The following is a 23,448-nucleotide window of genomic DNA, read 5'->3' as shown; positions in this document are numbered from 1 at the left end:
CTAAGTCCCTCAATATTTCCTTTTCTCCCACAGCTGTATCTTAAACTGTGAAAAATTCCAGCAAGTCGTGGTTTCCTTCAGAAAGAACTAAAAGCCACAGACTATAGACCCAGGCTTTGTCCTCTGACTGCCCCAGTTTCTGTATAATAGTTCTATAACCCTGCACTGCCTAATCCCTGCCCTGATCCCTGAATTGCAGAGGGAGGAAATTTGAAAACTGATGAGTTTAACCAGTGAGGGGTCATATCTTAACACTGGGAGCTGAACAGACTACCAAAGCAGGCTGCCCCTCCTGCAAAGGTCCAGATGGATGGAGGGCATGGCTGAAAGCTGCTTACCAATACAGGACTCCCCGGACAGTGAATAGGTCCCATCGTCATGGAAACCGCTTCTGCACTCACAGTGGTACCACCCTGGCAGGTTAACGCAGCGGGAATGGTTGTGGCACTCAATGATCCCCTCTGTACATTCATCAATATCTGCCTCAGAGAAAAACACAAGCCCACCAGGACATTAATTTCTTTTGACACTAACCTTTCAATAAACACCTAAAACATGCTCATGTCAACATATCAATTAAAACTGGTTAGTCACCTAAAAGAAAGTTACAGGAAAAACTGTATCCCATCTTTTTTTTCTAGAATCCAAACAAACAAACTGAAAGCTTCGTTTTTTGGGTGCTTTCTCATAAATTGAACAATGAATGAGAACTGATGGTCATGAAGACATTCCTAACGGCACATGCTGTGTTAGTTTCTGAATCACCAGAAACCAAATTGAGGATGTTTGGCACAGTTTTGTTATTCAGAGTATATGACTCTTCTCTGCTTCAATGATTTCAGTATAGTAATCCCAGATATTATTTGGTATTCTCTGAAAATACCTGTGAACAAATAAGTTCAGGAAACCCTAGGTTAAATAGTGTTACACTAATGTTTTATAGATTTCAGTCTCAGAGACTTATCATCTTTATATGCCCTGCAAAACTTAGCAGAATCATAATATACACCGTTTCCCAAATTTATTGGGCTGAGAAATGCTTTTTCTTTGGATAATATCTTGTGAAACTAAGTTTTGGGGGAGCACAGTTTGAGAGCCACTGTTTTAATTCTTTCTAAAACTGCTGATTCACTTAAGGACTTGATTTGTGATCGTCAATCAGAGCTCCTCATTCTTCAATCGTGCCTGATGAAAAGAAGTTTTCTGGGCTCTATTTGCTCTAGAATCTGGCTTCTTAGAATCAGCAAATGCCTGGATTCTCTAGCCCAAAGGCTTGCCTCTGAGCTGAAGGAAAATGACACCACTGCAGAAAGATGAGCTGTCAGTCGTCATGCCAGGGTCAGCTCATCTTACAGAATCTCTCCAGGCAATTATTTCTTGGAATATAGCCATTGCGGGCTGGGAATCTCCCCCCTAGTCCTCCTAGAAACACCTGAACTACAGCAGTCTTATACAAATAGAAATTTAATTAATACTAAGATATAACACATAATGGATACAACGCACTTCGGAGTCCTGTTCAGCAGTGCCGTGCTGTAGGCATCAACTACCAGTGTATCTATTATACTGAAAAGTCCCGAGTTGTGCACAAGGCTGTGAACGTAGTTTGAAACCTGCCAGTCTCATCTCATAGCATTCCAGCCAGGTAAAGAGACGAAAGGTGCAGCTCTTTATTCTGGGCAGCTCCATCCTGGCCTTTCTCTGCCAACTGCCATCTTCTTCCTCTATGGCTGTGTCATTAAGTTCATGCAGTCCTTTGACATACAGCATCCCTCAGCTTTCTAAATGCAATCAGGCCACAGGACCTAGTGCTTCTATAGCACCTGCAGCTATAGCAGTCAGGTTGTGTGTGCATTTGTTATAAATCTCCAAACAATAAAATTTCAACAACTATGGTTTCATTTCTGAAATTTTACAGGTGTGTGGTTCAGTGGGACACACCTTGAATCACTAAAATGTTCATAAATTGAAACAGAGAAGTGACTTGAGGCCATGTCTCACAGAGGGGAAGGACCGGGCCGTAAGTTATGAAGTCAGTTTGGTTATTTCTAAATACAGGTCACCAAGAGGAACAGACATAACTAGAAGACTGATTTTCAGAGAGAACTTCTCTATGAGAGGCTGAAAGATAACTCTCTGTAACGAAGCAGCAACACGTTTTGCCTCAGACATTTATTTCCAAAGCTTCCAGAAAGTCTGTCATGATTCCCCACAGACTCTGTGATTTCTAGACTAATGACAATACTTAGGTAACAACCATCTAGCCACAGTTAGTGTCAGGAAACCAGGACATACAAAAGCAAAAATTCTCAAATAACCATAGAAATCATATGTCCTGGTTGGTCTCATTGTCACCTGCTGCCTCTTTCACTCTCAAAACCAACTCAGTTTGGAGGATAAATTATCTGAACATTTTACAAATAATTCCTCCTGCTCTCAATTCTACAGGAAATTTCTAGGAGGAGTGGGAATACTGAATGATGTGCAAATTTTTTTTTTTCAATTCACAGATATTTTTATTCCCAAAATGAAATAAGAGAAACTAGTAAAAGCTTCCACGATCCAGCAGGATATAAGTTATCTGTGTAGCATGGAAGACTCATAGGGAGTGAATACAACCAGTCAAATTATACATCTGCAATTACCCCAGAGACACTGGGGTATTCCTGGCTTATACTGAAAATTAGAAAAGTAGTGGAGGTGTTCCTTGCCTGGGAGCTGCACTGCACACAGCAGATTCTGGGGCTTCACTGGGAATAACCAGGGCTCATCACACAATAGCACCTGCAAACAAGGCTGCACATTTCTATTTCGTGGGCCAGGTCTATAACTGAAGCCAACAGTTTCATTTTATAGGAGACCGGGCTGTACTTGAGAGGTGCTTATATTTTCATCGTGTTCGTAAAACTGGCTATTTCTTCTGTATAGTCGCAGTAGTATTAAAAGCAACAACCACATACCCAAATACAGAAAACATGTGGAGGCTTTTCAGTGATACTTTGGGGACTTTAAAAACTGTTAAATGGCTTGTGGCTGCCTTTGTGCTAAGAGATATGTTTCTCCCAGTCAGCACTTGCTACGGGCAAACAAACAAAACAGATGCTCCAGGAACGGGGTCTCTGTGAGTTCACCATGGAATCTGGCCCCCTGTCTCAAGGAATTCTGATAAATCACAGTGAGCCTGGGTGCATCCCATGGTGTCAGACATTGCAAAGGAAACAGACAAATAAAAAAATCATTTTTCCTTCCTGTAACAAATCCTAGGATTTTGTTTAAATCTCAGCACAGACCTGAAAATGTAGCAGAGGAAACAAGATGTTGGAGGATTCTTGAGAGTGGAACCTATAGTATTCACTTTTGTATCCAAGTGTCTGCTACATAATGAATCACATGATAGCCCAGGTCAAATAGCTAACATATGGTGAAACCAGGTTCAGAATGAGCTAGAACCCGTACTTGTCACTCTTCTATCACATCATGTCATTGATGAATGGAGAAAGGAAGATTTACACCAAGAAAATGGATTTATTCAATTCTCTAAATATTGGCTGAGCTGAAAATACATGTCAAGGATGCTATTTGTATTGTGGCAGTTGCAAAACAGATGCAAACGTGAAGAAGATGTGATTCCTGAAACCCAGGAGCTCTCAAACAAGAGGAAGAGGTATATAACACACACACTCATCCTTCAAACACTAACTGACATCACCTACTCCAACTCCTCCAGACATACATGTCCTCCCTCCCTAATGCCTCACCATGTACACACACATCTATTTAAGCACAGCAGTATTTCCCTATTGTGTCCATCCCTCAAATGCAGACTTTCCAAGAATAGAGACAACATCTTAGGTTTACATTTCTTGGAATAATAAGTGAATGTCAAGCAATATGAAAGTACCCAATACAAGTCTGTGGGAATGAATGAATGAAAAAATAAATGACAATGGACCGAACATAAGGAACAATGAAAAAGTGCTGTAATAGAGACTCAAAGTACCACAAGAGTTCCTGCTATTTGCAAATCACAAAGATACAATGTCAATTCGCAAAATTAAATATTATGGGGTTAGTTTAATCTTTATATCTTATTTACCTAAAAGACACTTTATAGTGTCTAAAAGACACTATATAGTTTTTAAGACTTTGCTTCTGAGTCTAATCTTTAGAGATTTTAAGGCAACAAAAGACACACAGTTAAAGTTGCCTTCGGTCAAGAATCCTACTTGTACTTTGAGTTTTTTATTCAGCATGAAAAACAGAGGACAACCCAAGGTTTTTCCATAGGATGTGTCCTAAACAACGCGTTTAACCCTATTTGGAATGTACAGTGAATTTGCTATCAAAAGTCATTGGCAAACACATCCTTGGATTCTTGCAAAATTCTAGTTTCTTGACTTGGATGAATCTCTTCCTTCCTCTGATCTCCTCTCTCTCAGATTTGCTATTTGAAAATTTACAAAATAAAGTTGTTCTCAAAGTTTATTTCCGAGGAGATCCTTTTGTAGTTCATATTAATTGGTTAAAGTTCACAGTGAAATAGTTGATTATATCTTTTCTAGGGAGTTGTAGGTTGAGACATGAGAAAAACTTTTGATGCTTTCATTCATTCAACAAAAGTTTATTGAGCATACTTGTATGAAGGTATATTCCACCCTATGATAAAGAGATGAAAAAGATAAGGTCCCTGTACTCCAGACACTTAGAGTGTGTCAGTGCAACTGGAATGTAAACACATAACCATGGTTGAGAACACTGGCTTTGCACACAAATATGACTTCAAACTCCTGCCCAACAACACACTAGTGTATTGTTTAGAATTTTCCAAATTTTTGCTTTCTGATCTGTAGATCAGGAATAACAAAATCAAACTTCATAGATGTGATGAACAAAAAACACCCTTAAGCAAAATCTACTGTTTCCCCTATTGTATAGGATATTAACTTTGGACTCTATATTACGGCTTAAAAATAGAAGACAGAAAAAAATTAATATTACCTTGTAACCAGGTCACTGGTTAGGACTGAGAGACGATTTCTGGATCTTTAAAAATGTTCATTTGCATTTTTAAAAATTTATATATTTTTAATTATTTTTTTAGCATCTTTATTGGAGTATAATTGCTTAACAATGGTGTGTTAGTTTCTGCTTTATAACAAAGTGAATCAGCTATACATATACATATATCCCCATATCTCCTCCCTTTTGCGTCTCCCTCCCAGCCTCCCTATCCCACCCCTCTAGGTGGTCACAAAGCACCGAGCTGATCTCCCTGTGCTATGTGGCTGCTTCCCACTAGCTATCTATTTTACATTTGGTAGTGTATATATGTCCATGCTACTCTCTCACGTCATCCCAGCTTACCCTTCCCCCTCCCTGTGCCCTCAGGTCCATTCTCTACGTCTGCATCTTTATTCCTGACCTGCCGTTAGGTTCTTCAGAAGCATTTTTTTTTTTAGAGTCCATATATATGTGTTAACATATGGTATTTGTTTTTCTCTTTCTGACTTACTTCACTCTGTATGACAGACTCTAGGTCCATCCACCTCACTACAGATAACTCAATTTCGTTTCTTTTTTATGGCTGAGTAATATTCCATTATATATATATGTGCCACATCTTTATCCATCCACCTGTTGATGGACACATAGGTTGCCTCCATGTCCTGGCTATTGTAAATAGTGCTGCAATGAACACTGTGGTACATGACTCTTTTTGAATTATGGTATGGAAATGTCTACTTAGGTCTTCTGCCCATTTTTGGATTGGGTTGTTTGTTTTTTTGATATTGAGCTGCATGAGCTGCTTGTAAATTTTGGAGATTAATCCTTTATCAGTTGCTTCATTTGCAAATATTTTCTCCCATTCTGAGGGTTGTCTTTTTGTCTTTTTTATGGTTTCCTTTGCTGTGCAAAAGCTTTGAAGTTTCATTAGGTCCTATTTGTTTATTTTTGTTTTTATTTCCATTTCTCTAGGAGGTGGGTCCAAAAGGATCTTGCTGTGATTTATGTCATAGAGTGTTCTGCCTATGTGTTCCTCTAAGAGTTTGATAGTGTCTGGCCTTACATTAGGTCTTTAATCCATTTTGTGTATGGTGTTAGGGAGTGTTCTTATTTCATTCTTTTACATGTAGCTGTCCAGTTTTCCCAGCACCACTTATTGAAGAGGCTGTCTTTTCTCCATTGTATATTCTTGCCTCCTTTATCAAAATAAGGTGACCATATGTGCATGGGTTTATCTCTGGGCTTTCTATCCTGTTCCATTGAGCTATATTTCTGTTTTTGTGCCAGTACCATACTGTCTTGATGACTGTAGCTTCGTAGTATAGTCTGAAGTCCGGAAGCCTGATTCCCCCAGCTCCGTTTTACTTTCTCAAGATTGCTTTGGCTATTCAGGGTCTTTTGTGTTTCCATACAAATTGGGAAATGTTTTGTTCTAGTTCTGTGAAAAATGCCATTGGTAGTTTGACAGGGATTGCATTGAATCTGTAGATTGCTTTGGTAAGTATAGTCATTTTTCACAATGTTGATTCTTCCAATCCAAGAACATGGTATATCTCTCCACTTACCTCAACATAATAAAGGCCATATATGACAAACCCACAGCCAACATTGTTCTCAATGGTGAAAAACTGAAACCATTTCCCCTAAGATCAGGAACAAGACAAGGTTGTCCACCCTCAGCACTATTATTCAACATAGTTTTGGAACTTTTAGCCACAGCAGTCAGAGAAGACATAAAAGGAATCCAAATCAGAAAAGAAGAAGTAAAGCTGTCACTGTTTGCAGATGACATGATACTATACATAGAGAATCCTAAAGATGCTACTGGAAAACTACTAGAGCTCATCAATGAATTTGGTAAAGTAGCAGGATACAAAATTAATGCACAGAAACCTCTTGCATTCCTATACACTAATGACAAAAGATCTGAAAGAGAAATTAAGGAAACATTCCCATTCACCATTGCAACAAAAAGAATAAAATACCTAGGAATAAACCTACCTAAGGAGACAGAAGACCTATATGCAGAAAACTATAAGACACTGATGTTCATTTGTATTTTAAGACGATTGTAATATTGCAAAACATTCAGTGATAGTATCTATGAATCTATAATATACACCCCATAAAACTGGATTCTCTCCTCCCAAAAAACGTTACATGACTTTAAGGAAGTAAAGCAATACCATAAATTGCCACAAGTACAGTGAACACAAACCTGATTATTATCTAATATTTGCTGAGTTCCAGGACTGTACTGAACATAGCATACATCAGAATACTTGAGGGAAACTAAAAAGACAAATAAATGAAAAAGAGAGGTTCTGTGGAAAGGCAAATCAAAACTACATGGAGGTATCACCTCACACTGGTCAGAATGGCCATCATCAAAAAGTCTACAAATAATAAATGTTGGAGACGGTGTGGACAAAAGGGAACCCTCTTGCACTGTTGGTGGGAATGTAAATTGATGCAGCCACTATGGAAAATAGTGTGGAGATCCAGCAATCCCACTCCTGGTCATATATCCAGAGAAAACTTTAATTCGAAAAGATACATGCACCCCAATGCTCGTAGCAGCACTACTTACAATAGCCAAGACATGGAAACAACCTAAGTGTCCATCAACAGATGAATGGATAAAGAAGAGGTGGTGTGTGTTTGTGTGTGTGCGTGTGTGTGTGTGTATATATATATATATAAAGTGGAACACTACTCAGCCACAAATAAGAATGAAATAACGCCATTTGCAGCAACATGGATGGACCTAGAGATTATCATACTAATGAAGTAGGTCAGAGAAAGACAAATATTATATAGTACTACTTATATGTGGAATCTAAAAAAAATGATACAAATGAACTTATTTACAAAACAGAAAGAGACTCACACACGTAGAAGATACACTTATGGTTATCAAAGGGGAAAGGTCAGGGGAGGGATAAACCAGGAGCTCGGGATTAACAGATACAAACTACTATAGATAAAATAGATAAATGACAAGGACCTACTGTATAGCACAGGGAAGTGTATTCATATCTTGTATAACCTATAACGGAAAGGAATCTGTAAAAGAATATATGTGTGTGTGCACGTGTGTATGTGTGTGTGTGCATGTGCGCGTGTACCCACTGAATCACGTTGCGGTACACCAGAAACTAACACAACATAGTAAACCAACTATACTTGAATTAAAAAAAAGAAAAAGAAAAAGAAAGGCTCTGTGGTAAAAACAGTCTAGCTCTTCCATCTTTTCTTCTTGGGCTCCCAAGGGTGTGTCCTGAGCATAGGTCCTTTACAGATGGGTGAGGCCTACATGTCTTTTGCAGATGGGTGAGGCTTTGTGACTAAGCTCTAGCTCTAAAGTTAGAAATAATGTGATTCCAATATGGCCCACAAAAATATCTCACATGAACCTCCATGCTGTTTCCACCTTCCCACTGGAGGCTAATGTATAAGGAAACTTGGAAGCCACAGGTTGAAAATGGCAGAGCCTTTGTCCGTCTGGCTCCATGCATGACTAAGTGGAGCAGAGCCCTTCCGCAGACCTGAAACTGTCAGGGACTCTTTATGTGAGCAGAGATATGTTTCTATCTTACTGAGCCGTTATACGTTTTGGGGCTGCTTTATTGCTACAGCCAGCGTTTCCTAACTGTTTTGATAGACCCCTTTCCACATTAAGGGGAAAGACTGTGCTAAGGTCAGAAGCATGCAGACACAATCTTAAAAAAAAAAAAAAAAGCAAACAAGAAAAAAACAGCACCTATCAAGATTATGCAGGCAGCTACAGGGGAGGTTTTGTGCTGAAAACCGAGAATTGAGACAATGTGCAAATGAGACAAAGCTTTGTAGTCAAATATACCTGAGTTTGAATCCCGGCTCTGTGACTTCCTAGTTCGAAGTCTCCGAGCAGGTTGTTTATCTTTTTTCAGCTTCAGTTTCCTTGGCTCTTAAAGGAGGAGGACATTACCTAGCTCTCATTGTTACCTTAAGGATTGAATGAGAGCAACGTAAAGCTACTCCACCAAACTAGGCAGGCACTCATTAGGTCTGCAATCACTAACATTCTGTAATTTCTAATCCCCACTTGGTCATGGAGGAACTATGTGTCCAGGCCAAGACAGTCCAAGTCTCCAGGCTTCCATTCCTTTCGTGTAAAAGGAAAGAACTGTGCTGTAGCACACCTCAGTCTTCTTCCAGCTTTACCTCCCTACAAGATGGCAGATCTGGGCTTTGGGCTGATGTCTTCATCTGCTACTAACCAGCTGAATGGTGTTATCACGTTTAAGTGATCACTTTGTACCTCAGTTTCTTCATTATCTAATTTGCAATAACAAAAATAAATGTTTCGTCTGCCTCACAAACAACGCTTCAATAAGGTATAAACAAGCTCTGGAAGTCAATTAACTGCTACACAGAATATATGGTGCCATCATTATTACTGTTTCTTCTTCGTAAGTGCTGATCAGCAACTAGGTTCAGTCCATTAAACTGAACGGTGCCTGCTATTAACAATAGCATCAGTGGCATTGGTGATATTGCTCTTCTCTGCCTTTTGTAAATCTCTTTCTTCACTGACTTGGCACAAGAGAGTTGTACCCTTCTAATCTTATCTCCGAAGTGCTTCTTTTTCTTTGACTGTTCTCTGAACAAATCATTCCCAAATTCTTCTACAACGAATCAATTTATCCCACTTTAACTCTCCTCTCTAATCTGGAGGGTTTCTCATCTACGTCTCTATAATGTGACCTCTTACAAAAGTTCATACACACATTTACTATTGCCTATGAATAAGCTAATCTCAGAGGTCTCTTCATTTCAAACTCATTCTACCCAAAGCATTACTATAACATATATCTTTCTATGTATCAAACTCATTTTCCTCCCCAGTACTCCGTCTCAGCTCTCATTCCTCACAATCAATGAATAAAAGGTCAAAGTTGTTATAACGGCTTACAAAACCTCACATGATCTGCCTTCTCTTACTTCTTTGAGTTCATCAAACACTGTTCTTTTTGATTACACTGGCCAGGACAGCTACACTGACTTCCCAGCTACTCCTCAGGCATATCAGACATGCTCCGGCCGCTGCATATGTTGTCCACATAAGCTGTTCCTCTGTCTAGAATGTTCTCTCAGATATCTCCATGGCTTAATGTCTCAACCTCCAAGTCTATACTCAAATATCCATCCTCTCAGCAAGCCCTTTGCTAGGTTGTAAGCCCATGAGGTGACATGAGGACAGAGCAGGACCTGGAATTCAGTGGCACAAAAGGAATATTCTCTGGGTGAGGGAAAGTCAGAGGAAGGGAAGGGAGATGCATTGAAACTTCTTCCTTTGACATGGTTTAAAAATCTGTTTTGCATCCATTCGCTAGATCTGTTGCCAACACCACACTCAGTTCCTTATTTTCTCAGACCTGAATGAGTGCAGTATCTCCTGGCTGGTCTTTCCACCACTGTCTTCTCCAATTCACAGGAGATGTTCCCAAATCTAATTCCCAAGGCTGATGTTCCCAAATCTAATTGCCCAGAAAATTTTAATTAAAATAACACTAGCTGTTCTGGCACTCGATAGCTAATTCAGCTTGAGTAAGTCACTTTCCAACTCAATACATTAACTCTTTTATTTTTACAATAAGCAAAGATTTAACTATATCAGTGTTTTTCAACTAGTACTCAACAGAGCACTAGGTTTCCATGGAGGTTCTCTTAGGCAAACCAGTTGAATCTCCAGACGGACCCACCTGGAGTGGCCATTGAGCAAGTTATACATTTCTGTAGTATAGATCTATTAAAGTTTCACTGTGTTGCACATTGATAATTAAACAAACAAACAAACAAACAAAACCATTGAACTAGGTCACATTCACTCCCAGTCTGAAATTTCTATGATTCTGTGATTTTATTATATCCGGCTCTTCTAGTACTTACAAATGATCGTTATTGTCAAAACCTCCCACCAGGCATTCAAAGAGTCAATAATCTGACCTCACTTTGCCTATCAGTTCTCTTTCATTTCTCAGAATTCTTCAGCACAAAACCTTGGCACACTCTGGCCTGGTTACCTTAGTATCCACATATTCTATGTGCAATTTCATTTCATGCTTCCCACTCTGTAAGTGACTGTTGTTGTTTTTTTTTAAGTTAAAATCCAAGCACAAATTTTAATCCCACAAAAAAATCCTCTTTCTTTCCTCTGAATTCCTATAGTGTTTAACAGTTCTATCAGCTGAATTCCTACTGTGCTCTTTAACACAGTTCTGCTACCCTATTTAACTTATATCCACTCTATTTTAGAATATTCTGTGTTTCTTGCTATAGTTTCTCTCTTACCAAATAGAATTTTTGAACTTCTACCTATTAGTAATTTACTATATGTCAGGCCCTCCGACAAGTGCTTTATATTCACTACTTCATCTGGTTCTCAGAATGGCTCTGACATAATCTGAATTACCTTAAACAGAAAATGGGGGCTTAGATGTTTAAATCATGTGCCCATGGTAAAGCATCTGGAAAGTGGCAGAGAGAGATTTAAACCAAGGTCTACTTGACTCCAGAATACGCCCATTAACCCATACAGCCTCCTGCATATTTTGGAGGAAGAAGGAACTTCTTTTTTAGCATCACCTGTGGCTAAGCACCATTTCAGGCCTAAAGATGAACTAACTTATCGTTAGCAACAGATATGCAGGTGAAAGAGTTGAGTACAGATTTCAGCCAATGCTACCACAGAGGAGACAGAAATTAGAGTCTGAGGCTAACCAATTTAACTGCCTGCTATAATGAAAATAAGCACTCTTCAGAGGAAAATTCTACCTCTACTAAGTAGGAACATAATTATCCAATACGCAATAAAAAATTATACATCTAAAGAAATAAGAAATGTGACCATGCTAAAGAGAAAAAGCAGATAATAGAAACTAACCCCACTCTTACCCAGATGTTGGATAAAGTAGACAGAACTTTAAAGAAACACAGAAATATGTTCAAGGACTGAAATCAAAAGATACTGAGTTGAAAAATAAATAGACTTCTACTTTTACTGAAAATTGAATAACAGGGACTGGACTTACCTTCCCACCCAAAATAACAAGAACAATCCAAACAATATATATGAACAAAATGGTTTTTAAGATATTGGAAATTAGGCAGTTAAGAAGAATGATACCTGAGAGACATAAAACACATGAGAAGAGTCCTGCAATTGCCCTAGTTTGCTACCTTGAGAGAGGTTCAGACCTGGTACAAGGGGGAGGAGCACAAGAGGAGCCCAGTGGATTACCTGGTTTAAGGATATGGAGCTAAGGGTATGGAGAGAACAAGATAGCTAGAGTTTGCAGAGCAGAGTAGTGGAGGGGCAAGAGCTGCACAGAGAGAACTCTGGAGTCCTGCAGGGTGTCCCTTTCATGTATTCAGCAGAGTACTGATCAGAAAATGAGTGTCATGAAACTACTCAAAGCTGGAGAAAGACAATCAGAATGGATTAGAGGCAACAGTATCTGGTGGTCACCTAGGGAGGGAACTAGTGCATGCTTCCACAAGCTAGACTGAAAATTCTCATAATTCATTGAGTAGTACTGGATAGAGTACACAAAAAGGTCTTGCCTCAGTACTGTAGAATAATTAGCATTATATTAAACACAGCATTGGCCTCAACTAATAATCTTAAAAGCAAGACCCAAAAGGATATAATTGTGTATAAGTATCTTAACTGTGTCCCAGAAGAAAGCTCAGGAATATTTATAGGAATACAAAAATATCCAGTATCCAAAAGGTAAAATCAATATTGACTGGCATTCAAACAAAGATTATTAGGATGTCTGAAAAAAAAATCTAACTCAAAATGAAGAGGAAAGAAATCATTTGATATCAAAACAGAACCGACACAGGTGTTAGAGTATAGGACATTAAAACAGTTATTATAACTGTATTCATGTTAAAAGAGTTAATAGAGACAGGAAAAGAGTTTATATATATTAACTGTATATTATAGATAGAATATATAATATAATATTATATATATGTGTATACATATATATATATATACACCATCTGCATGCATGTATCTCCAAATCAAGCTAATAGAGATAAAAGCTACAATGTATGAGATGAGAAATACACTGTATGAGGCTACTGGCAGATTAGAAAAGAAAAGATTAGTGAACTTTAAGACACAGAAATAGAAACTATCCAAAACAAAATATAAATAAAAAACAGACTTTAAAAAAATTAAAAGAGAATCAAACTATAAGAGAAAATCAAGTTGTCTAATACATGTGTAATTGAAGTCCCTGAATAAGGAGCAGGAAGACAGGAAAAATACTTGAATATTAGCCAAAAATAGTCCAAAGGCATTGAAAACTATAAGCAAATAGAATCAAGAAGCTCACTGAGCCCCAGGTGCAAGAGACATGAAGAAGAAAACATGAAGGTACATCATAATCAAACTTCCTCCAAACAGTGATAAAGTAAAAAAGTCTTAAAAAGTAGTCAAAGAAAAAAAAAAAAGATATGTTACATGCAGAGGAACAAAGATAAGAATGTCAGATTTCTTTCGTGAAACAATGCAAGTGAAAAAGACAGTGAAGTAATGGCTTTAAAAGCATAGAATGAAAAAAAAAAAAACCTGTCAACTTAGGATTCTATACATAGCAAAAATAAATTTCACAGACGAAGTGAAATAAAGACCTTTCAGATATATAAAAGCTGCAAGATATCACAGCTAGCCTTTCAGTACTACATGACATTTTAAAGGGAGTCCTTCAGGCACAAGGAAGATGATAATAGATGAAAATATGGATGCACTCAAAAGACCGAAGAATACTGCAAATGGTGTCTGCACTGTAAAATTATTTTCTTTATTATTTTTAGCAAAAAATTTAAATTTTTATTTTTAAATTATTTTCTTATTATTTAAATAGCTTTAAATGATTTTTGACTGTTTATTAAAAAAAAAACAATGTATTTGGAGGTTTCAAACACATGTGAAATAAAATGTACAACAATAGCATAAAGTCCAGCAGGGAAGAAATGGAAGTGTATTACTGTAAGGTTCTTAAATGTAAGGCAGTATAATAGCACTTAAAGGTAGCCTATGATAAGTTAAAGGTTATACTATAAATACAAAAGCAGCCAGTAGAGTAACAAAATAAAGATTGATAACTAATAAGGAAACAAGATAAAATGCAATCCTATAAAACACTCATTGCAAAAATGGACATAAAAAAGTAGACAGGGAACAAAGAACACATGGGACAAATAGAAAACAAATAGCAAGATGAGAGACTTTAGCCACATCAACAATCACACTAAGTGTGAATGGTTTATATATACAGAAGTCTAGATGCAACAAAACTGTTTTTCAAAAATGATGGTAATATAAATATATTTTCAGATAAACTAAAACAGAGGATCATAGCAAGCTGACTGGCACTACAAGAAACACTGAAGGAAGTTCTTAAGGGTGAAGGAAAAAGAAATTAGATGGTATCTCAGATCCAGTGGAAGAAATGAAGCACATTACCAATAAAAAATATAGGTGAAAATATATAAGCTATATGGATTATCTCTGTTTTAGTCTCTTAACTTCTTTAAAATACAAATAACTTTAAATCAAAAATTATGTCACTATTGTAGGACTCAGAATGTACGTAGATGTAACAGATGACAACAAGAGCAAAAGGAGAGGTGGGTGGTAAAATGCAACCATACTCAATTATTAAGATATTGATTCGAAGTAGTCTGTGAAAAACAGAACTATACTGATCTAGCAAAACAGTAGCCAGAGTAGACTGAAAATTAAAGGTTCATATTGTAATCCCTACGACAACCACTAAAAATAATTTTAAAAAAGCAAAAAACCTAATAAAAGTATTTGATTAACCCCAAAGAAGGCATCAATAAAGGGAAAAGAGGAATTAAAAAAATCAAAAAAATCAGACAAATAGAAAAGAAACTGAAAAATGGTAAACCCAAATCCAACCATATCAACATCTGTATTAAATGTGTGTGTGTGTGTGTGTGTGTGTGTGTGTGTGTGTATCTCACGCAGCTAAAGGCAAAGGTTACCAGACTAGATAAAAAAGCAAGATCGAATTATATATTGTCTTCAAGGGCTGCACTGTAAATACAAAAGTACAAGCAATTTAGAAGTATGGGAAAAGATATAACGTGTACACATGAATGTTAAGAAAGCTGGAATACGTATTATTTTTCAGCTTAATTAAGGGATACTTGGCAAATAAAATTGTAAAATATTTAAAGTGTACAACATGATAATTTGATATATGTATACATTGTTAAAGGTTGGAATAGCTATATTTATATCAGAAAAAAATAGGCTTGAAGATAAGAAAAATTAGCAAAGATAAAAAAGGCATTTCCTAAAAGAGTCAGCTCATCAGGAAGATATAACAATCCTAAATACTGAAAGTTCTTAATAGCAAAGCTTCAAAATATATCAAACAAAGCCAAAGAACTAAAGGGGAAAATACACAAATCCAGAAATTTTAACACCTATATTTCGGTAATTCATAGAATAACTAGACAGAAAAAAATCAGTAAGAATGTAGAAGACCTAAACAAGACTTATTGACATTTACTGAAATGACACCCAGTTACTTCAGCATACATATTTTTTTTGCGAGTGCACATGAAAAGCTGATCAAGATAAAACAAATGCTGGTTCATTAAACAATCTCTAAAAAGTTAAAAAGATTGAATTCTTACAGGGTATGTTCTCTGACCTTCAGAATTAAATGAGAAGTCAAATAACAATAAGATATCTAGAAAAAGTAAACATATTAGGAAACTACACCACTTCCAAAAGCCCATAGACTAAAAAAGAAATTACGGGAAAATATGAAATACGATGAATGATAATAAAAATACAACATGTTAAAATTGGCGGGAATCAGCTACAGCAACGCCTGGAAACAATGTTTGGCTGTAATGCGCTTACTAGAAAAAAGAAAAGTTTAAGACCAATGACCTCACTTTCCACTGTAAGAAACTAGTAAAAGACAGGCAAACAGATTTTTACACTATATCTGGTCCTGCCACGGGGCTGGAGTATGTGAGGTAGCGTCAGTGTCGACATCAAGGCCTCTCAAAGACTCTATTAAAATAGAAGGCATATTTCTTAACCTGAAGTAGAAGAGCCAAATGTAAATTTTCGATGCTGAGAACCAGAGGAAGTACAAAAATATGATTCTGAACAACAAAACGAAAGAAAGAGTGAAGGGCAAAGGCTGGAGGAGTAATTGTGAAGTACAGATCTAGGAGAACAGAAAGCAGTAATCATGAGGTGTAAGGACCAGGTACGTGGAGAGAGGCCCAGGAATGAGTACTTGAATGCTAAGTTGATGCTGAAACACCTTTTAACCTTGGACCATCGGTTTCAGGTTATACTTTAACCTCACTTAACAACTTCCAGCCCCAAATAAACATACTGTCTCACCTAATTGAAACCTCCAGGGGTTCTAAACTATGGGATTCAGGTAATCAAACAGTATCATCAGGATTCAGACTCCTCCTCTTGTTACTCTGTTCTTCATTGTTCTAGCTTCACTTTAAACCAGAGCCTCTCCAGCTGTTCTAAGCTGTTCTAAATCCATCAAAAAGAGAGATTCTTTATCAACAGCATTGTCAAAAATCTAGGATTTGAGCATCATTGGTCTCAACTTGGTCATCTGCTGAGTCCTGAAGTAATTGCTGTGGCCATGTCTGGATTACCAGCCCATCCCTGGAGCAAAACATAAAGTCAGCTTCACCTGAGGTATCTGGACCTAAGAATTGAGTTCAAAACCAATCAAGGTTTTATTTTACAACTGCAGCATATCTGAGATGAATATACTGGCTCACGAACCCATCCTACTTTGGACAGTCTACAACTTTCCCTTAGGAATGCTTCTCAGTCTAAAGGGCACTTTCAATTCTCTATTCTCGTCTTAGCATCAGATCAAAGTTTCTGATATACATATCTGTTGTTAGCAAGAAGGTAAAGAAAGACGTCCAGTGTCATTCTATGAACTAAGTGTAAAAGATTCCTCTGAGGATTTGGGGAAGATGGCGGAGTACACTTCGCACTAGTAAAGGGGACATCATGTGTTCCGGCAGTTCTCTGGGAATCACTTCATTCCATCATTATCATCATTGTCATTGTTGCTCATCATCATCACCATTTACCGAGATCTTGTTTTGTAACATGCATGCTGTTAACTACTCTAAATATGTTTTTGAATGCTTCTGTCAGTTTTATACACAGCAAGCATTTGCAGCTGACTCCTTGCCAACCATTCTCCCAGCCCCTTGTACCAGTCATTCATCTATTTGCCATCAATTCAGTACCTACCTTTCCTCTGTTGACTCCGGAGAGTAGTATGCCTCAGACCCTTTTGTCAACTGGCTTTCAGCTAGGTGTGGCTGACTGGGGGCATTGGTGAGACTTAGGAGTGAGGGAGGAAGAGAGAAGCAGGACGTTTCTTCCCACCCTCTCTACCTTTGGTAGCATCTCTGACAAGGGCTATACCTTTCCAGCCCAAGCAGGGGGAGTGGCTCCTGCAATGCTAATCTCTAGGTCGCTCCTGCTTCCCCCAATTGCTCATTAAGCTCTTCTAACGCCTTTGTAAATAATTCACTCTATTAAACTACCTCCACTGAATTACCTGCTGAGGTTTTTGTTTAACTGCTAGGTTGTGACCGATACACCACCTTCCATTCCCTTCTGGTAGCACTTTGAGTTGTTTACATAAAGGGTAGTGGTTCCTTAATCTCAGAAAAGAGGAAGCCCATATCCCAGCCCCAGGGGTGGAATTACTCGATCTAAATAACAGGTTTTCAAAGAGTAATCCTCAAGCTAGCAGCATTAACTAGCAGTGAACACACTAGAAATGAAAATTATCAGGCCCTACCCCAGCATACTGAACCAGAAATTCTGGGGGTAGAACCCAGCAATTTGTATTTGAACAAGCTTACCAGAATCTTCCTAACAACCATACTTTGAGAACCACAGGTCTGTGGTCATACTGCTATCCCTGTCGCCTTTCCCAGTGGTTTATCTAGATAAGGGCATGTGACCAAGTTCTGACTAATGAGAAGTAAGGGGAAGTCTGCTGGGGCTGGAAGTAAGAATGGGGTTGCCTTTCATGGTGAAATGACAGAATTCCTGGCATATCCATTCCATGTAGCAGCCCTGACGGAGGACTTGACAATGGGGAGTGCAGCCATCTTGGTCCCATGAGAGAAAATCCAGTAAAATTACAGGCACACCAAACTAGCCTTCTGAACTAACCCTGCAGCTACATAATGCCAGATTTATGTCATGGAACTTAATTCAGGATTTTATTATTAAGTCACAATTACTTGAGTGTTCTGTTACTTGCAGCCACAAGCAACAACTAACCAATAGAATACTTTTATCCCTCTTTTGTAGATAAGAAAACCAAGCTCAAAAGAGAGCAAATAATTTCTATAAAGCTAGCTAGTGCATGGTATGGTAAGATTTGAACTTGTTTTTGATTTTAAAACTTCAGTAGGCTAGTCTCCCTTTCAGTAGGTCACACTGTCACTCTTACCAAATTGCAGGTCTGCCTGACGTGACCAGGAAACTGAAATGGCTATGTTTTAACCTTTTCCCCTTATGCCATTCATTATACCTAATCCTAAGTATCTTTATGGCCTTAAGAATCCTTGGTTAAGACAGCAGTGAAACCATCCTGAACAATGCTTTATTTTCTCGCTTAAAAGGTGGAACACAAGTTGGTTTTTAATTTATTCCTGCAAGATGTTAAACCTGTTCCTTTCAGAACAGATCCACATGTTTTTTGTTGAGTATTCCAATAGCCTGCATTATTCATAGTGGAGGTATTTATGCAGACATGATAAATAAGATAATTTACCTCCAAATAAAACAGAGAGGCTTCAGACTCCAATAAAAAATGAAATGTTTAAATAAGTCAGTCCTTTAGAAACTTCACCATATGTCTGTCACCATCTGATTACACCCAAAGAAAAAATTCTTTTATATTGTTTAATGGCAGACAAGCAACCACAATAATGAAAAAGTTATTTTGGAAAAAAAGTAAAAGCCTTTATTTGTCAAATTCCCAAAGTTCTGTAATTGGTGTTTTTGGAAGGGGAGAAAGAAAAGTGTCTTTTTTTCTATTCCGTGAGTTGGAGAAGAAATTCAGAAGAGAAAATTCAAGCATACTGTTAAACAGATAGAAGGACGTGAATTTAAGATCTCTAAAGAACATTTATGCTGCTTTTTCTGGCTCTAGTGCCCCAGTATCCTGGATGCATTTGGTCTGAAAATGTCTTTACTGGGCTGATGCTGTTCACAAAGGGTCCAGAGCCAGAGCTGGCCCTGCGAGTCAGCCTGAGAATCTATGATCTGGAAAGCTCAGAGCCGGGACCAAGTAACTACGAGTGGAAACAAAGAAAACGAGTCATCTTGCTTCAAACAAACAACCATTCAACTTGAGAGTCCATTTAGGTATCTAGAGGTCTAGAGAAGACAGACTACTGATAGAGTAGATTACATGGGGTGAAAATCACTCAGAAACGGATTAGAGGATAATATCATTGTCTATGGTCATTTGTCATCTGTCCCTTTTCAGGGCCTATAGAGAAACAACAGCTCTTTCCAATTGTGTGGGTTAGCCATTGTAGTATTGGTAATAGCTAAGTTTGTCGAAATTCCACATGCTTAGAAATCACTGAGTCACAAGGGAACAGAGGAATGGAATTTTTATATGCTACCATATTCAAGGTCATACATTCCAAAGATTAACAGAATCCAGGCAGGCAAAATAAGTGAACGATGTAGCCCAGGCTTTAGTAAGCTGGTGAGAGTACATGCCCTGCCTATTGGGAGCAGCTGTTACTTAGCTCCAGCCATGGTGGAATCCCAGCAAAGACCATTCCTTCACTCAGTTGAAGGTTCACTGGTTAAGTCTGCCTGTAAAGTTAATTTTATTTTTTTAAAACACCAGTTAGGCCAACACTGGACAGGGCACAGAAAATAAGTTTTCATTGAATTCAAGCTCTCAGTTTGCCAACTCTGAGTCCAATGACCATCTATTTAAACAAAGGAAAATTGAGGCCCAATGAGAGAAGTAATTTATCTAAAGTCTCCTACCTAACAGCATGAATACACACACACACACACACACACACACACACACACACACACACACATCATCTATCATGAGTCCAGAGATTAGGTGATGAAATGCAAAGAAGGAAGAGAATGAATATTTCTTCCATGTCTACTAAATGCCCAGAAGTATGACTTACTCTCTCCATTTTACACATAAGAGAAGCAAAAGTATAGGCCATGTAGGATACTACATGATCGAGTTGAGGCTCCAGTACAGGTCTGTCTAATGCCAAATACTCTGTGTCTCCTACTATGCAACATTGACTCTTTCTTCTACCTTCTTCTGTGAAATCATAAATACCACACATAGCCTCTTCCCTTGAGGACCTCAAAGTCTGTTGAGGGAGCCAGACAAAGGAACAATCATCTCTCTGGGGGAAACTCAGTGCTACCTACCCGGAGAAACTCTAGCAGTTCTGGGGAACACGTCCAGAGCCAGGTCTGCAGGAAGATCATTACTCAGTTCAGTAGAGCTTCAGTTGCTGCTCCCCAACCTGCAGTGAACCGCCCTGGAGGTGTGAACGTACTCTCTGCAATGTCTAGAGGATGCTCTGGCTCCACACTCGAACTTAGATCATGGAGCTCCTAAGACAGTCTTTTTGATGCGGAATGCTGTACCTTGCGGGCTTGACAACAATGGTGATCTCTCAGGGCAGGCTCAGCATGGAACCATATGCGACGTGCTATCACACTCAGTATCTTGTTTGACCCTCATGCCCCACAGTGAATGGGGCACATTAAGTTTCAGATTTTCCCTTCAAACCTGGTGAAACTGAGACTCAGAAACTGCTCAAGGTGGGAAAGCCCCACTGAGGTCCTCTGCCTCCTGGGTCTATGTTCTTCTTAGCGTAATATGCTAACTATTCAGGCGTTTGGTGATAGAAAGGAGGTTAGTGGCAGGAAACAAGAGGAAGTTTCCTCCAGAGTGAATTAATTAACATGCTGCAATGGGATTTGATTCCTGTTGGTGATATATCTATTGGCTCCGTCTTCACCCATCCAGCTTTCACTTTTCTTGAGTCTCTTCTGTTTCAATAATTTTCAGTAAGCTATTCCCATTTGCCCTCTCCCACCCTTGTCCCCTGGAGTGCACCAGAGACTGATATCTTCAAAACTAAGGGCTGGGAGCTTGGGATCAGCAGATGTAAACGGCGCACCTCTGATATTATAAATATTTTTTTTAGTAACCCCTATATAAGCATTTTTACATACCAAACATACACAAAATTAAAAATAAGGCAAATATTTAAATCAATTAGTAATATTAATGACATTGTTATTTATTACTTTCACAAAAATGTTTGTTCTCTCCAATGTATTATTTTTAACATTTGCAAAATGACAGAACGGGTTTGCTGACTCTGAGAGTCTCGCTTTTAATCATGAACTACTTTCTGTGCTAACTAAATGATGTTGCCAGGGCAACTGTTTGCAATTAAATCATTTGCAATTAAAGATTAGTACAATTCTATGTCTTTATTTTTATAAGATAACAACTAATACAAATAGAAATTTGAATATTTTAATACCAATGGATTGATGCGACTGTCCTGGGGCACATGCCTGGTGCTGCAGGCAGGGACGAATGTCCCATCACCATTCTTACACAGTCACCACAGATGACCAAATCAGGGCAGCTCAGACTCTAAGCCACAGGTTCTAGAGTCAACCAGAACCAGCTCAAACTCTGCCTCTGTCCCTTCCTGGTTATGGACAGGTATTATCTGTTTCAGTCCATGGGACTAAAATGGGGAAAATAACGGCTACATCAATGTGATATTTAAATGAGATAAAGCCTGCAAATTGTTGATCTCAGAACTCAAAGCCCATGCTCAATAGCAGGTGACTCTTACTTTCTTAAATCTTATTATTTCCACTCTGTTTAGTTTGTTTAACAACACGATCATCTCTGATGGACTGAGAGTCACAAGCATCTCTTTGAGAAAACTTGCCGCTTTTAAAAGTTTTGTTTTTTTACTTCCTCTTTTTCCTAGCCTCTGCAATCTGTTTATAAATATATAATTTCTTAAAATTGAAAAAGATGACTTTTTTCGATTGAATAGTAGAGAACTGGGTCATCATAATCTGGCAAAAGTTTTTTTTTCCCCCAGATATCTACATACCAATGTCCACCCCCAAAAACACACATATGTACATGTTCACTAAGGAATGACTTCTTTGCAAAAGCCAAAGCCCACATTATTTTGGGGAAAAAGGGGAATACCCTTATTAATAATTGCAAACAGTCCACATTTGGCTTCTCTTCCCATTATTCAAGTACTATTTCATAGGCATTAATTATTCCTGTGGTGTTGACTACAATTCATTGAGTAAAATGGTGATAGAGGAAAGAGGATTACAAGTCAGAACCTAACTGAACAGCAGAGACAGACTGATTGACTTTGGCAAGTACCTCTTCTGTGGCAGCTTCAGCAGGGCTGCCTGGGCCCCCAGACAGTAGCTAACTGTGGCCTGAATGCTTGAGAATAAATTTGGGGCCCAATAATCTTGAATCCTTAGATTAGGCGAATAGGTGCCCTTAACCCCTTGTTCTTACTCCAAAATGGCCAAATATGTTTTTCACTTATAACTCACCAGCTGATATTGAGTATCAGCTACGTTCCAGCAACCTGCGTCAGAGCTCAAGGCAGTGGATCTGTTGAAGTGGAATGTAAACGAGCTTTGTTGGTTTATATGTTTCAAATACTATTTCGTGGTCATGCGGCTTATATTTTCAGATGGTTTGGCATTGAATACACAGATCTGTCCTTTCCTTGTTGTGTGGTTTTGGGTTCTTCATTCTCATATTTAAACTAGAGATAATAATTCTTGTCTTATAGACTTCTGTGACTATTAAGTGAGACTTGTACTACTATTTGCAGTATGTGAATAAAAATGTTGGTTTTCTTTTACCTCTTTATAACCAGTGGTACAGAGCTGGATGACTGGTTTCTGCCTTTTAGGAGTTTATACTCCTTGAAGGAGAAAAGAACATATATAATTACAATATTAGACAATATAATATTAATAAGTCAAATGCAGTTAAATACAAAATCAAAGCTACCATGTCATCCTCTGTAACAGTAAAATTCTGGGATTATATACTCCCTGATAGCATGAATTAATATATAATAGGATTTCTGAGTGGCAATTAGCTCTCATTCTCTGTCTAACCCTTATTCTCAAATAGAGGTGGAATAAAAACATTATCTTCTGGGGAGATGGAAAGAGAAGAGAACAGAAGGCCAGCAGAAAACAGGAATGAGAATGGGTCCCATGTG

The 23,448-nt window shown here is 38.1% G+C and overlaps 1 protein-coding gene across 3 annotated transcripts in view; it reads right to left on the bottom strand.

Moving 5' to 3' along the window:
• Positions 1-23,448, bottom strand: part of NELL1 (neural EGFL like 1) — an 853,170-nt gene that overhangs the window by 71,612 nt on the left and 758,110 nt on the right. For 2 of the 3 annotated variants that reach the window (XM_082659859.1, XM_082659861.1), the window contains one exon: positions 339-479. The exons of the other annotated variant lie outside the window; for it this stretch is intronic. In XM_082659859.1, the coding sequence (XP_082515985.1) occupies positions 339-479 (141 nt within the window). The remainder of the gene's footprint in view (positions 1-338; positions 480-23,448) is intronic. 3 annotated transcript variants of the gene reach the window in all.

This window comes from Grampus griseus, assembly GCF_964374135.1.
Source record: "Grampus griseus genome assembly, chromosome: 8".
Taxonomy (NCBI): domain Eukaryota; kingdom Metazoa; phylum Chordata; class Mammalia; order Artiodactyla; family Delphinidae; genus Grampus; species Grampus griseus.
The sequence above is the reverse complement of the archived record's forward strand: the minus strand, read 5'-3'. Positions and strand labels throughout refer to the sequence as shown.